The 13,173-nt window shown below is 51.6% G+C and overlaps 5 protein-coding genes across 5 annotated transcripts; 2 read left to right on the plus strand and 3 right to left on the minus strand.

The window, feature by feature from the left end:
* Window positions 1-135: 135 nt before the first annotated feature.
* BO94DRAFT_535862 (1-(5-phosphoribosyl)-5- ((5-phosphoribosylamino)methylideneamino)imidazole-4-carboxamide isomerase HIS6) lies at window positions 136-1,422 on the minus strand. The gene is made up of 3 exons (XM_025611884.1): window positions 1,079-1,422; window positions 694-880; window positions 136-579 (listed from the first exon to the last, which is right to left on the minus strand). Exons 1-3 carry the CDS (start codon window positions 1,376-1,378, stop codon window positions 296-298), a joined length of 771 nt encoding a protein of 256 aa, XP_025466740.1. The 5' UTR covers window positions 1,379-1,422; the 3' UTR covers window positions 136-295.
* A 185-nt stretch (window positions 1,423-1,607) lies between these two features.
* Window positions 1,608-2,526, plus strand: BO94DRAFT_467314 (uncharacterized protein; the record flags this gene model as incomplete). Its single annotated transcript, XM_025608200.1, has 2 exons — window positions 1,608-1,949; window positions 2,008-2,526. 2 exons carry the CDS (start codon window positions 1,608-1,610, stop codon window positions 2,524-2,526), a joined length of 861 nt encoding a protein of 286 aa, XP_025466741.1.
* Window positions 2,527-5,520: 2,994 nt separating this feature from the next.
* BO94DRAFT_94514 (uncharacterized protein) lies at window positions 5,521-6,292 on the minus strand. The gene is made up of 2 exons (XM_025617752.1): window positions 6,094-6,292; window positions 5,521-6,047 (listed from the first exon to the last, which is right to left on the minus strand). Exons 1-2 carry the CDS (start codon window positions 6,151-6,153, stop codon window positions 5,622-5,624), a joined length of 486 nt encoding a protein of 161 aa, XP_025466742.1. The 5' UTR covers window positions 6,154-6,292; the 3' UTR covers window positions 5,521-5,621.
* A 2,928-nt stretch (window positions 6,293-9,220) lies between these two features.
* Window positions 9,221-9,943, minus strand: BO94DRAFT_535866 (uncharacterized protein). Its single transcript, XM_025611885.1, has one exon. It carries the CDS (start codon window positions 9,724-9,726, stop codon window positions 9,568-9,570), a length of 159 nt encoding a protein of 52 aa, XP_025466743.1. The 5' UTR covers window positions 9,727-9,943; the 3' UTR covers window positions 9,221-9,567.
* Window positions 9,944-9,963: 20 nt separating this feature from the next.
* steA (sexual development transcription factor SteA) lies at window positions 9,964-12,735 on the plus strand. Its single transcript, XM_025617753.1, has 5 exons — window positions 9,964-10,323; window positions 10,404-10,503; window positions 10,567-12,105; window positions 12,220-12,303; window positions 12,360-12,735. The coding sequence occupies exons 1-5, from the start codon at window positions 10,200-10,202 to the stop codon at window positions 12,610-12,612; spliced, it is 2,100 nt and encodes a 699-aa protein (XP_025466744.1). The 5' UTR covers window positions 9,964-10,199; the 3' UTR covers window positions 12,613-12,735.
* Window positions 12,736-13,173: the final 438 nt, after the last annotated feature.

A 13,173-nucleotide genomic window follows, 5' to 3' on the forward strand; every position in this document is an offset into this window, starting at 1 on the left:
GGCGGTGGTCGAGACTCTTTCTCGTCCGCCTCATTCTTATATTATTATTTATGAAGTTGAGGTTTCAAAATCTGTTGTAGATGTTTGTTTTTCTTCTCGGTTGAAGATGTTTCCTTTTTTTTTGTTGTTGTTGTTGTTGTATTGGGAGCAGTACTCATGTCCGCAACTAGTAGTAGCCACAATATATATACATCAACTGTCTCACGATCAGTAGTACTTAGTAATTCAAGTATACTATACCGTTAAATATACTTAGATTAGTAGTAGTACTAACCTACTGCTACTAGCCCATCATTCAATGCGACTTGTTCCACCCAATACACTCGTCAAATGTCACACCAGATCCACCGAAAATGTCCAGCGCACTTCCAATCGTCAGATCCACCTTCCCTTGGCTGCTTCTGTGCACCTTCTCCAGATCCTGAAGATTCCGAGCACCCCCAGCGTAGGTGATGGGAATGGTGCACCACTGGGCCAATCTAGATACAAGCTCCTCATCGACACCCTGTTGCAGACCCTCCACGTCTGCAGCGTGGATCAGGAACTCGGAACAGTAAGGTTCCAGCAACGAGATCGATTCTGCTTCGGTTAGTGTTGTCTGATACCAATGACCGGGAAAGTACGAAAGAAAAGCAATGAAACAATCGAAGTGATAACAAACGAGTAGAACTCCAATGCTACGGGAATGCTTACCCTGGTTGATCTCCATCTCGGTGATCGTCTGCCACCGGTTCATGGCCACAAACCATGTGTCATCCTTCTTCCGGCAGCTCAGATCCAAGACCAGCTTGGACCTGTCGCCACCAAGAGCAGCGAGGACGGACTCTAGTCGCTCAAGAGAAAATTTGCCCTCGGGGAAGAGGAAGGATGTGATGATGACCTGTATTGGCAAGATTAGTGACCAGGATCATAATTTGCGCCCCCTTCAAAAAAAAAAAAAAAAAGAAAAAAGTGAGTAGATTGGAGTAGTGAGTCCAAAACTGGGTAACATGAGTAATGACGGTATGCGACAGTCCAAGCTGAGCTCGATGGCCGGAAGACACCCATAGCTTAATCGCAAGATCGACAGGAAGCTCACCTTCTCAGCTCCCTGGTCAATCCAATATTGAGCATTCTTGTCTGTGATACCCCCAGCAACCTGCAAACTAGCAGGCCACGTTCTGAGGGCCTCCTTTGCTGCTTCATCGTTGCCCGGGCCCAGCATTACCACATGCCCTCCCCGCAAATCATTCGTCTTGTACAATTCTGCATAGTGACTGGCGGGAAGCTTGGACACATAATTCGTCTTCAGGTCCGAAGCAACATTGCTCAGCGTCCCGCCAACAATCTGCTTGACCTGGCCGGAGTGAAGATCAATACAAGGACGGAACTTGGTCATCTTGGCCACTCAATTTGTGTCTGCAACCGACTGGCGAGGGGATTCCTCCCCCAATTTGTGGAAATCCGACGAGGGGTCGGCCTATCTTATCACACGTGACCATACCGGAGATAGCGGCTTAAGTAAGCTTCTCTACGGCAAAGGTCGTCACTACTAGTATCGCATTATTTTTTTCTTTCTAGGACAGTTACTGCCAGCCCCAAACCAATAGCAGCTCCAGACGATAGAGATGGTGGGAAAAAGGAAGAGAGACGCGGCTGTCATCTCCCGGGCTACGACATCGACAGACGAAGAGACTCCGCAAAAAACGCCCGATGCGTCTGCTAATGACATTTTCCGCAAATTCTTCGAAGCGCAGTTTCAACCATTGGAGGTGCCTGGGGGGCAGGTAGCCCGCAATGATGAATCCGAGGAAGAGAGCGAGGATGAGGACTTTGAAGGATCGGAGTCGGGTTCTGATTGGAGTGGTCTCTCTGGAGAAGAAGCGGAAGAGGTTGAGGTCGAGGTAGTCGAGCACCGCGATGCCAAAACTCAAGATCTGATGGATAAAAGAGCGCGAAAGGCGTTCATGGTACGTCTACAGAATATGCATATGCAGCCGTGTCTCCGTGCTAATTCGCAACTACAAGACCTCAAAACCGCCCTCGTCTTCCGAAGAACAGACCCCCGCCAAGAAGGTCAAGAAAGACAAAGGTGATGATGAGGACGAGGCCACCGATGCCGATAATCTCAAGAATGACCTGGCCTTGCAACGGCTTCTCAAGGAGTCTCATCTGTTGGAGTCCGCATCCGACCTTGCGCCAACCGGCAAAAACCGAATCAAGGCTCTTGATCTAAGGATGCAGGAAATCGGCGCCAAGTCGTCACTGTATAAGCAGAGTATGCCGTCGTCGCACAGGAGAGGCATCAAAGCCAAGGCGGACATGAAGGAGGACAGGCGTCGTCGTGAGGCCAGAGAGAATGGCATCATTCTGGAGAAACCCGCGCCCAAATCGAACGTCACCAACAATAAGCGACGGGAACGTGGTGTTGGAGGTTCCTCTATCGGAAAATTTGCGGGCGGTTCCCTAAACCTGAGCAAACGCGACGTGGCCGCCATTCAAGGTCCGCGCCGGTCGACAAAGGGAAAGTCCAAAGGGCGTCGTTAGAACGAGCCCGAGGGGCCTGAATGGCAATGGCCACGCCTGACAGCACCTCCAGTCAGATCATTTTACGTCCCGTGCGCGCCCGGAGCGTGGCGCGCTGATTCGACATGTCGGCTGTGAAGCGTCTCCAAGTCTCCGTAATGAATATCCGGAAGAGGGGTGTAGCGGTGTTTCTTCGTACGAGGAGCTTCTTTGCTAATCCTTCGCCTTCCTCCCGTCCTGCTGCTGTTTCACCAAGTCGCTCCGACCCCTATTTGCGAGGTGACCGTGTCCGGAGATGCTTTGATAGGTTGGGTCTGGGTCCTCGATGTGCGTCAACGAAAGAGATGGCAGAATGACACCCCCTCTCGTAATGAATGCGACGAGATGGTCCCGACATCCATGCTGCAGCGAAGATTCCACCGTGAAGCTCCTGATTTGTCTGTTCAAACCTTAATCCCCAAGTCCAGCCTGCGACGCACGTTCCAATAGCTCCAAACTAGGTGCGAGTGCCAGGACGCTGTTCCGGATGCGGTGAAAACTCCGAGTCGAGCTAAGGTTTGAGGACGAGACCCCCAAATCTGAGACAGCTTGTGGCCTTAGGACGTTTGAGAAGGGCAACCGGCATGGAAGTTTAGTGGGAATACCCCAGAGGTTGGCCAGTTTAGCCGCCAGTGCTTTCTATAAACAGCTGAAGCACGAATCCTCCTAGATAGAGCCTTGATCGAGCAAAAATAGCATGTCTCCATCTCGTATACGGAGCAGAAGGGGCCGAATGAACCAACTTTAAACAAGACTTTTAGTTCTCGCTAGCTTGTTTCCTGGGGAACTCTTACCGGTACACGTCAGTTCTATCAGGACTAGTACTCACCAATTGTTGAGTCGAGCAACTCTAGTCCATCTTCTGATCAGTCACACTCCTTTTTTTCTCTCTCTCTCTCTCTCCCCCCTCTAGCCTCGGCTTAGGACAGCCTAGTAGGGACTAAGACGGGCGACGTGATATGATTGAGTTTGCCAGACCAGCGGCTACAGGCACACCGATCTGCTACTAGCGGATAAACGTCCCACCTCCGAGCAGTTCCTCTGCCCAGTGAACCGGGGTACCTGCATGAATATCTCGATATTAATAGGTTAGCGTCGAGGCAGTCCCGTGGTTCCGCCCCTCTAGCCCAGGTACCGCTACCGTGAAAGGGAAGACTGGAGAAGCCGGGAGTAAAAACACAGTACTAAAAAGCGTCATTATTAGTGATGTGATGTATTGTTTTGCGTGCGTTAGTCATCCCCCACCCAGCAGGCCTGCAAGCTCGTGCCATTGCACGAACCACAATCTGTGAGGCGGGACAGGGAAACATCTGGGTTGTTTCAGAATCTGCATGTAACCCTTCCCAGCAGTGTATTTTGACACTTTTGCTCCCTGGTCGCTCGGAAACGTCGCTTAGCACGAGTCAGAAGTCCCGACTCGCGACTCGTATCTATCGAGTGCCCGTGCAGGCTCTAGTCGATGCAATTCAGGGGGGCCTGGAATCCCACTGACGACTTGTCATGGCCTCATGATGCATCTACTCCATAGCGGAAGTCTGCCGAATTCCGCATCAAGCCGGAGGTGTACTGCCCATAGCGTTTTTTTTTTCCCGGATAGCATGATGCGGGCTATTCCGTCAATATCTAGCGACTGGAGGTACCGCTATATGTTCCTCCATGCAGGAACGTGGGAAAGAATGCGTAATCCCCGCTGCTAGTGCTTGACGGTCTGCTTGGCATTGTGCCATTGCGTTAGCTGGTGTGATAGGCTGATAGCATCATCGTAGACAGAGAGATAGGTCGGAAATTCATTTGTGGCTCTTAATATCGAGGAGTCAATAGTATGGAGAAATGGAGCGACAAGTGTACTACACAGTAGCCCGCGTGATCGATCCATAGGCTGGGCAGAAAGCCACAACAAAATGTGGTTCATGGATCGCGAATTCGAATTCTAATGCCCGAGGTTTAAACGGCGAGGGAATAAGGCCGCTGATCAGCCCCATTATTCCGATATATCCGGCCATTTCATTTGGCGACTTGCGCCCCGAGGTCCCCCAGGAACCATTGGTGTTCTCTTGGGTCTCGGGGGGTTTATTTACATAGTCGACGGGATTCTCTCAGTTTCTGGGTTAGTCTGACTCCTTTCGGAGGTTGACTATTGTGAAGGCAGACGACAAAAAGCCTGAGCCGGCGAGGACTGTGTATCTCGCACCAAAGGACGGAATACTACCTAGGTGAACAGATACATCAGGCTGGGCGGATCAGCATGGCGACGGCGCATTCCACTAATGATATGACAGTAAGCCGATGGATGCGCCTCAACCTCCCCCGCACGTTCTCGAGTCACACCGGCAAGTTTCATCTTGAACGCTACTCCAGTTTAGCTTCATGGCTGGATGTGATACACGGGCTATCGCCAGAAGAGAAGGTAGATTTAGGAATGGACCTAGTGGTGGCCCGTCCTATGTTTGATCGTCCTGAGTTGCCTTGTGTCCACTGTCCCGATACCAGGGCAGGCAGATTCCGGCGCATTTTGCCCGGGTGGCCATGGCAGTGACGGATGCTGGAAGCCTGGAACAGTGCTGGACTTTTCTAGATGGTTTCAGGCTGGACGATCAAACCCAAGACCCGTTGTGTTGCACCGAGCGGGCCAAGCCTTTCCCGTGCCTGGATGCCTCATTTCCTGCCAGAAAGAAGAATAAGAGCACGGAGTAGATAAGTAATAATGAATAAGAATGGGCATTATTATGGGTAATAATGCCGGGTTACTATGAAGAATGAAGAAAGAAGAACCGCCGGCAAAGGGCGGCCGTAATTTACGGGCCCCATTTAGGCCGTCGAGAATTTCCATGGAATTCAGGTACAATTGCCTAATCCGGCCTGGTAGCCCCAGTTAGGGTCTGGAAGGATTCAACCGTCAGGGGAGAGAGAGAAGATACTCTCTACTAGTCCAACTACTAGTAGTAGCATCTTCCACTACTGGCACTATTTGCCTGGCTAACTCAGTCTCGCCATCTGGCCGACCTTTTCCACCCGAATCGAGCCATTTGGACTCCATCTCGACGAGTTTATCCCCATCACTTCTCCGTCATTCCCACTCATCCACCTCCGAGGCAATAGGCCCTGAGTAGTACTGAACTACTGACCGTCTTACGTAGTCTGCTCCGACGCGGCATCCAAACTAGAGATTTTGGTTCCCGGTGTCCCACGATCGTGGATAGCGAAGGTTGTCGGGGACTCTCGGACAGTCGGACTCTCGGGCTTCCCCCAAATACAGCAACCAGCCTCCGGCATTGTGCTGGGGCTTCGGAGAATTTATCAGCGTTAGCACTTAGCGAGGGGTCCTCTCCCACTGACCCTGATCGATGACAGTGCTCAGATATCAACCCGTCTATTCTTGTGCCTTCTTGGTAATCCCTGATCTCTCCTGAATCGCATCCCCATGATGCCCCCCCCCCCCCCCTTTTCCAACATCCGCAGTCGTTGCAGTCTCTGCACAGTGCACCGCGACTATGGATGTAGCGCTGCGTACCTTCAGCTTCGGCCGAAACTGTGGAGTAGACCACTTACATAATGATCCCAATGATCGGGCCAATGATCGCGAGACCGTTCATGCGCTGCTGCAGTCATGCCTCTATACCACTCTGCCGACTATTTAGCGTTTTTAACCTCCTTGAACGGGATGAACTAGACGGAGTATAGGGGGCGAATGATGCCACTACGGCATACGCCGGACTGACTTTCGGGAGACACATCCTACCAGACTCATATCTAGACCAGAGCGACTGAGTTCCATGGGCTTGGCGATTAAGCTTCGCCGTTTTTCGCATCAATCTTTTGGGTTGCGCAGATCCCCCCTGATGCTCAACGTCTTGACCGTATGATGGCATGGTCCCTGGGCATTATTCATCACCGCTTCTTTCTTTTTTTCCCCCACGCTCCTTAGCAAACAATCCCATGAATTTGTCATGGTGATTACGTTAAAAAATGGACTAGTAGCTCAGAGTGTGCGGAATATGGGATTCGACTTACTTACCGCATTTGTCTCCTATCACGTCCCTTTGATTCAGCCTGGTATGCAGTCAGGGCGATCATTATATCATCGGGGACATACCAATGATTACCCACCAAGTCAGACGACGAGGAAAGCGGAGGCAGATCTTGCTTTTTTGATCATTACACGGTAGATACAGATACATAGATACTCCATCAGCACGATCGGAACATCGATTTACATTATATTGATGTACACGGACCAAACCTTGATGTCTCAAAATTGAGCTCGGATAACCCGCCCCCATACTGTGTGCGATTTAATTTAGATCGTTGCTCGCATCTTGTTAGGGAGACAGAATGTGATCTGGTCGATCGCGATAATTTGTCCCCGATATTAATCTTTATTGGAGGCCGTCGCTGGTGGGCCAATGGGCGTAGCGCTTGCCGCCATGTCCCCTTGGGATGCTGGTGATTGTGATGGATCACTTACTGATCAACTATACTATGTATACGTCCAAAGACTCGGAATGGCAGAAAGTACCTGCCTAGTCCTATCTCGAGTAGCCCAAGCCCTTGAGCGGCGAAAGCTCAATGGTCATGCGTCCCTTGGTGGCAGTGGCGTTGGGCGCGGTAGGCTACTAGACAGTACTACCAGGAGCTACCTAAGTCTACTCTGCCTGGGAGGGGTATATTAGTTGGTGCCTAGATAGCATTCATACCCTGATCTTCCAAATAAAAGGGCCATATGCAAGCCGAAGGGGCCAAGCATATCATCTAACTCCTTCGGTAGCCCTCCCTACAGGCTAGAGACGCCCTGGTGGTACCTAGATACTAGGTAAAGACATCATTGCGCCACAGTCGAAGCAGCATGTACTCCGTACGGAGTATGTAGGTAAGATAAGTTGGTTTATTTTTGGTGTCATCCACCCCCAAGCAGGAGCGTTGTCTGTTGGACCTCTGAAGAGTTCCTTGTTCGGAAACCCGCATACAACCCTGCATACAATTCACCTGTCTGACAGGCCGGCGATACTGGGCATGCTCGTCGGACAATCAGATGAGCAATGGCAGTAATACAATACTGCCATTCCGGGCAACCCTACCAGATGATGATACCTGCCAACATCCAACCACATAAGAAGGCCATGTTGGACTCTGTCATACCGTCTGCAGACGAGCAACAAATGGTGATATCAGCCATTAGCTAGTAGCTACGGGGTCGGTACTAGGCAAGGGCACCTAGGTACTATAGTATTTCAGACTTATCTACCTACCCAGAGGGAGGGAGGAGGCACTACCAGCACCACCATCCCCATGATTGGAAAGTGGATTGCTCAGTTGGGGCCACTGAATAAGTACTAATAGTGGGTTGGAAGGGATATTTGATAACGCCTATTGGCGGAGAGTAAGCGCTCACCAGGATCCTGAAACAAGGGGCGAATGCTTCATGATTGTTTCCCGCGCCAGTTTGATCGGGTGTGCAGGCTTGGCATGGTTCGGTTCCACCTCATGGCGGCCTCCCACCGATGCGCATTTGTTGATTGCATCCTCGACCGGCGGCAGAAGAACGGCCGGCACAAGCAAGAGCTCGAGGGTTGGCCATAATGGACCACTCTGGGCGGTTAAGCAACCCGCATCCCGCTCTCATTTGACGAGACCTGGACATCATAGCCGCCGGGAGATGCAGCGCTGGTGTCGGTGGTGGGTGTGAAAATGCTTGGATAGGCCAGAAACCTGGCCAAACGGCCCCCAACTGGAGAAAGAATGACGCCCCCAAAATCGTTGCTCGACTGAAGACGGATGAGGTACATCGCCCGTGCGCACCTATGCATGTCCTACACTACACAGTAGTACTTCTCCTGATTCCCCTTTTCCAAAGCCTCCGATGGCAGAGGATGCCAAGAGATAGAGCTTACTTGCGTTAAGGCTCCTGATTTCCACCAGAGTTGTCCCCAGAGGCTGCAGGGTGGTGTCCTATTCTGGTTGCAACCCCAAATTCCCAACAGTCAGGTCGTCGGATACCGTGACCCATCATCAAGATGCCTAGGCTACCGGACGATCCCCACTTTTCATGTTGTGTTTGCCATTCCTACCGGTAAGGTTAGCCACACCTCCCCCACACATGGCAAGCCAGTAATTCACGCGGCCCATGATGTAAGATATCTTCAGCAAGCGCTCTTCATATTAAAATGATGCGGCCAAGTCGGAGTAGGTAGGTAAGCCCGCCGATTCAATTGGCTTGAGTTGGTAATTGGTAAAATCATAAGCTGCAGAATGACGAGTGACAGCAAAGTCTATGTATCCATGCTACGAGTATCCCGTAGCTCACTGTTCAGCACGATTGCAACTTTGCAACCTTCCAGCAGGTTTCTATTGATAAGTTTAGCAACGATGGCAGGCTAACCCAACCAGGAGACGGGCCCGGCAACAATAACGGATGGGAGGGATTGGAATCTTTGGAACTCGGCGGCAGCCCCACCCTCTTGTATGGTACCTAACCGTCTGGATACGGGGGGTTATCTTACCACCGACCCCACTTCTCGGCGGTGGCCTTGCTGGGGCTTCGGTAAGAAAAGCGGCCGGTACGGTATGGGTACTAGAGCGTAAGTTGGTACCGGGAGGCCCTCTCCCTCAGGCTCTCAGACTTCAGTCCTTTTCCAATCCCTCCTTCTTTTTCCCTGAAGTCGGTCCCTGGCGCCAGTCTCCGCTTTTTTTTTTTCCAGTCGAAAGCCCTACTTTTTCGCCGTGCGCGTTTCCCGGAGCCCAACCAACTAACTGAGTAAAGCCGCCCAGGAGAGACTCCAGAAGGGCGGCTTTCCACCTGAGGTGGGCGACTCGATCCGCGGGTCTCGGTCGGCGGCGCTCCCTGAATTCCTCTCCCAAGTCTCAAGTCCGAAGTCCCGTCCTTGACACTGGCTGGTCGTTTAAAATTATTATTATTCTTTTTCCCAATTTTATTATTTATTGTTAGATTATTATTTTATCGATTGGCATTATTATTATTACCGCTTACCGACTCGACTGCCTTTTCCATACTTGACCTGTACCTCATCACTGCTGTAAAAAAGCAAGTCCTACCTCATCCTCCACCTCATCCTTCTTCCTCTTCCCCTCCCTCCTCCTCCTTGGTCCCCTCTTCATCGCGACTGGCCTCTTGTTTTTTTCTTCTTCTCCTTCCTCTTCTTTTACCTCCTTTCGTTTCGTTTCCATTTTCGCCGTGCGAGTTATCTCAAGAGACCTGTAATCGGGCTGGCCCAGTGCATCTCTCTGTTGCTCTCTTTCTCCCTGCCTTTCATTTGCCCTTTGTTGACGAGGGCCGGCAAACGTCAGCGCCTAACTAGGTACTCTTCATACAAGAGGCTGGCACCTCTGCTCTGTGTTTGGATATCCCTTTGTGTTTCACGATCCGTCGTCGAACAAACCCCCCCCCCCCCATCCAAACGGTTCTATCTTTTTATAGCAATCCTCCGAATCTTTCCCCTTGATTCCTGCCCAGAGGTTGTTTGTCCGCTTTCCTAATAGGGTGCTGTGACTGTGCGTACTCCTTGCTCTGCCCAACCGGTGTTGCAACCCCCCCGTGGTCTGCCGCTCCAATGGCCCTTTGTTCGCCCTGCGTTTACAAGGAAACCTCAGTTTTAAGATTTGGCTGATTCCCCGACAGACCACTGTATCACATCTCCACTATGTATTCTCAACACGGTGCCCCTATGGCACCTCCCCAAAAGCCGGAGACGTTTATGCTTTCAAGCGAGGCCCAGCAGAGCCTGCCACATGACGCGCAAGTCGCGCTACAACAAGTGGACAATCGTAAGTTGCCTTCACATCGCGACCAGCAACGCTCTTCTTCCCTCCGACTTCCTCTGACTGATGGTATGTCGTTGCTGTAGTAAAATACTTCCTCCTCTCGGCGCCGGTGGACTGGCATGCGGATCAACTTATCAGGCGGTTCTTGCTTCCTACTGGCGACTATATTTCTTGCGTTCTATGGTTAGTGGGGATCATCGCATGCCATACGGTTGGTCAAAGAGTACATGGACTGATTTGCGGCAGGAACAACCTCTTTCACATCTCCGGAACCGATATTGTCAGATGCCTTGCTTTCAGGTTCCAGGCCTTCGGGCGCCCTGTGAAAAACTCGAAGAAGTTCGAGGAGGGTATCTTCTCGGACTTGCGAAACCTCAAGGCCGGAACTGATGCCACTCTAGAAGAACCAAAAAGCCCATTCCTCGACTTCCTATACAAGAACAACTGCATTCGAACCCAGAAAAAGCAGAAAGTCTTCTATTGGTACAGCGTGCCACATGATAGGCTGTTTCTAGATGCGTTGGAACGTGATCTGAAGCGGGAGAAAATGGGGCAGGAGGCGACCACTGTTGCGGTCAGCGAGCCTGCTCTGTCTTTCGAGTTCGATTCATCCCAATCGCTGTATGAACAACTTACGAAGGCACAACAAGCAAATTCATCATCGTTTGCTGCACACGCAAGTACGACATATGGCCAACCCGCATCCCCAGTGGTTCGGACCGTTGACGCTATGCCTCCTCCCCAGATGGCTCCCCAGATGGCTCCCCCGGCGCTACCCCTTCTCCCGGACGAGTCGGGCAATCCGGCGATGTACAACCCGGTTCACATGCCCACCACCCTGGCCCAGAGCGTTATTAAGCGCGAAGCGGAATATGGGCACATCCAGTACGACCGCAACGGAATGCCTATTGCTCGTATCCACCAGCGCCACGCCTCGATGCCCACCTTCGTCGAATACTCGCCTGCTCCCTCGTTCGTTTCGTCTCAGTACGAGGACTACAGCAACCGGGGTCTATCATTCGAGCCCGTTACGCCTCCTCAGCACAGCGCTCATCTTGGAGCTGAACCGGCATATATCGCTAACGAAGACACCGGCCTGTACACCGCTATTCCCGACATCTCTTCCGCAACCACATTCAATCCAATGATGCAACTACCCCCGTCAAATCTCGCCACCGCTCACTACCCGGCCCCTGCAAGAACCTTCCCTTCAAATGTCTACTCGGTGATAGAAGGCTCTCCTACATATAAGCAACGTAGGCGCCGGTCTTCTATACCTCCTAGTATCACCAGTATCGGTGCCACCCACGCCCAGGTGACGAGCGCTCCGAATCAGGCTGTCGCATACGCTGCTCATAAGCCCAGTGACCTTCGTCGTTCCGTCTCTAGCTCGGTAGCTCCGGTGGCGGAGGTGGATGAGTCTCACCATGACCCGTCATACAGGTCCGCTAATGCATACCGTGCTGCTGTACTTCCACAGAAGAACCTGCTGCACGAGATGTCTCGCAACAGCACCCCGCTGCCTAGCCTAGAAGAAAACCCGGAGCCGAGTTCCTTGGCCCTCGCAAACCAACCGGATGAGCTAGCGCCTCTTCCTAGTGGTGAGGCGTTGGATGCATCTGTCCAGAACAGTGTGACGAATAAGACGGAGCGATTCGTTCCTGGCCCTCTTCGTCGTGCTCGGAGCGCCACCATGATGGAGCTTGGCCCCTACCCGCAGAAGTCGCATTCTTGCCCAATTCCATCATGCGGGCGGCTTTTCAAGAGATTAGAGCACTTGAAACGGTAAGTCGCAAATTTATATTTTTAGCCGCTCCTCAATTGGTTCTGCCTGCCTGGAAGGATCTATGCAAGGTTTAATACCATTGTCTTGTAGCCGCAGACTAACGGAGCGTCTAGGCACGTGAGAACACACACCCAAGAAAGGCCCTATCCGTGCCCGTACTGCAACAAAGCATTCTCTCGGTCAGATAATTTGGCACAGTGAGTTCATCGTGTATGTTTTTTCTGCAATTGCAGGGTGCTAATTCAGGTGACAGGCATCGTCGAATTCACGAAGCTCAACAGGATGGGCAGCAGCCCCTCTCCGGACATGAGGACGACCTGGAAAATGAGGAGAACGGATTTGTTTCGCCCGACGAGGGATCCTCACCATCCGAATCAATCTCAGGCACCGTGATCAATGTTCCTGGCATGACTTCAATGCCCTCCGCAATGACCCTGCCATCGGCTATGCCTACAATGGTCGCCCCTCACATGATTGCGCCCCAACTCCTGCAGCAGCATCTATGAGCGGCCGTCCTGGTGGGCTCCTGGTTAATCGACTCATCAGTCTTGCCAAGTCTCATCACCTGACCGGTTTGTTCAGTAATTACGGGTGTTTTTTTACATCTTGACCATCGGCCAGTTATTCTCTGTTCCTGTTAATTCAAGCGAGGAATAAGGAGCGTGTCTGCATTCCATTATGTTCCTTACTCCGTTTGTGATTTACTGCATCGCCAAGTGCACGCTGTTCGGCTTTGTGGCTCCTGTCGGGTCATGCCACGTCACCGAAGTTCGTTTGACACAGCTATTGGTTTTCTGCAGGACCGAGTCTCCTGCTCCCCGGCCTGTCGCCAGAATGACGGCGGGACTGTTTCCAGATTTGGATTGAACTCTTCATTTGTCTCCTATTTGCAGTCGCTCTGGGTTTGGTTGTCCATAATAAGCGTTACATGGGTTTGTTACCCCGTGGTGGGTGTGTTGCTACCTCTACCATAATTGTCCTTGTTTCCTCTCACCTTGTTCCTTTTTTGGTTTCCGGTCCGGTTCGTGGTTCGTGGTTCTTTTTTTTTTTTTGCTTCATGTGCTATG

Source organism: Aspergillus sclerotioniger (genome assembly GCF_003184525.1).
Source record: "Aspergillus sclerotioniger CBS 115572 chromosome Unknown BO94scaffold_16, whole genome shotgun sequence".
NCBI lineage: Eukaryota > Fungi > Ascomycota > Eurotiomycetes > Eurotiales > Aspergillaceae > Aspergillus > Aspergillus sclerotioniger.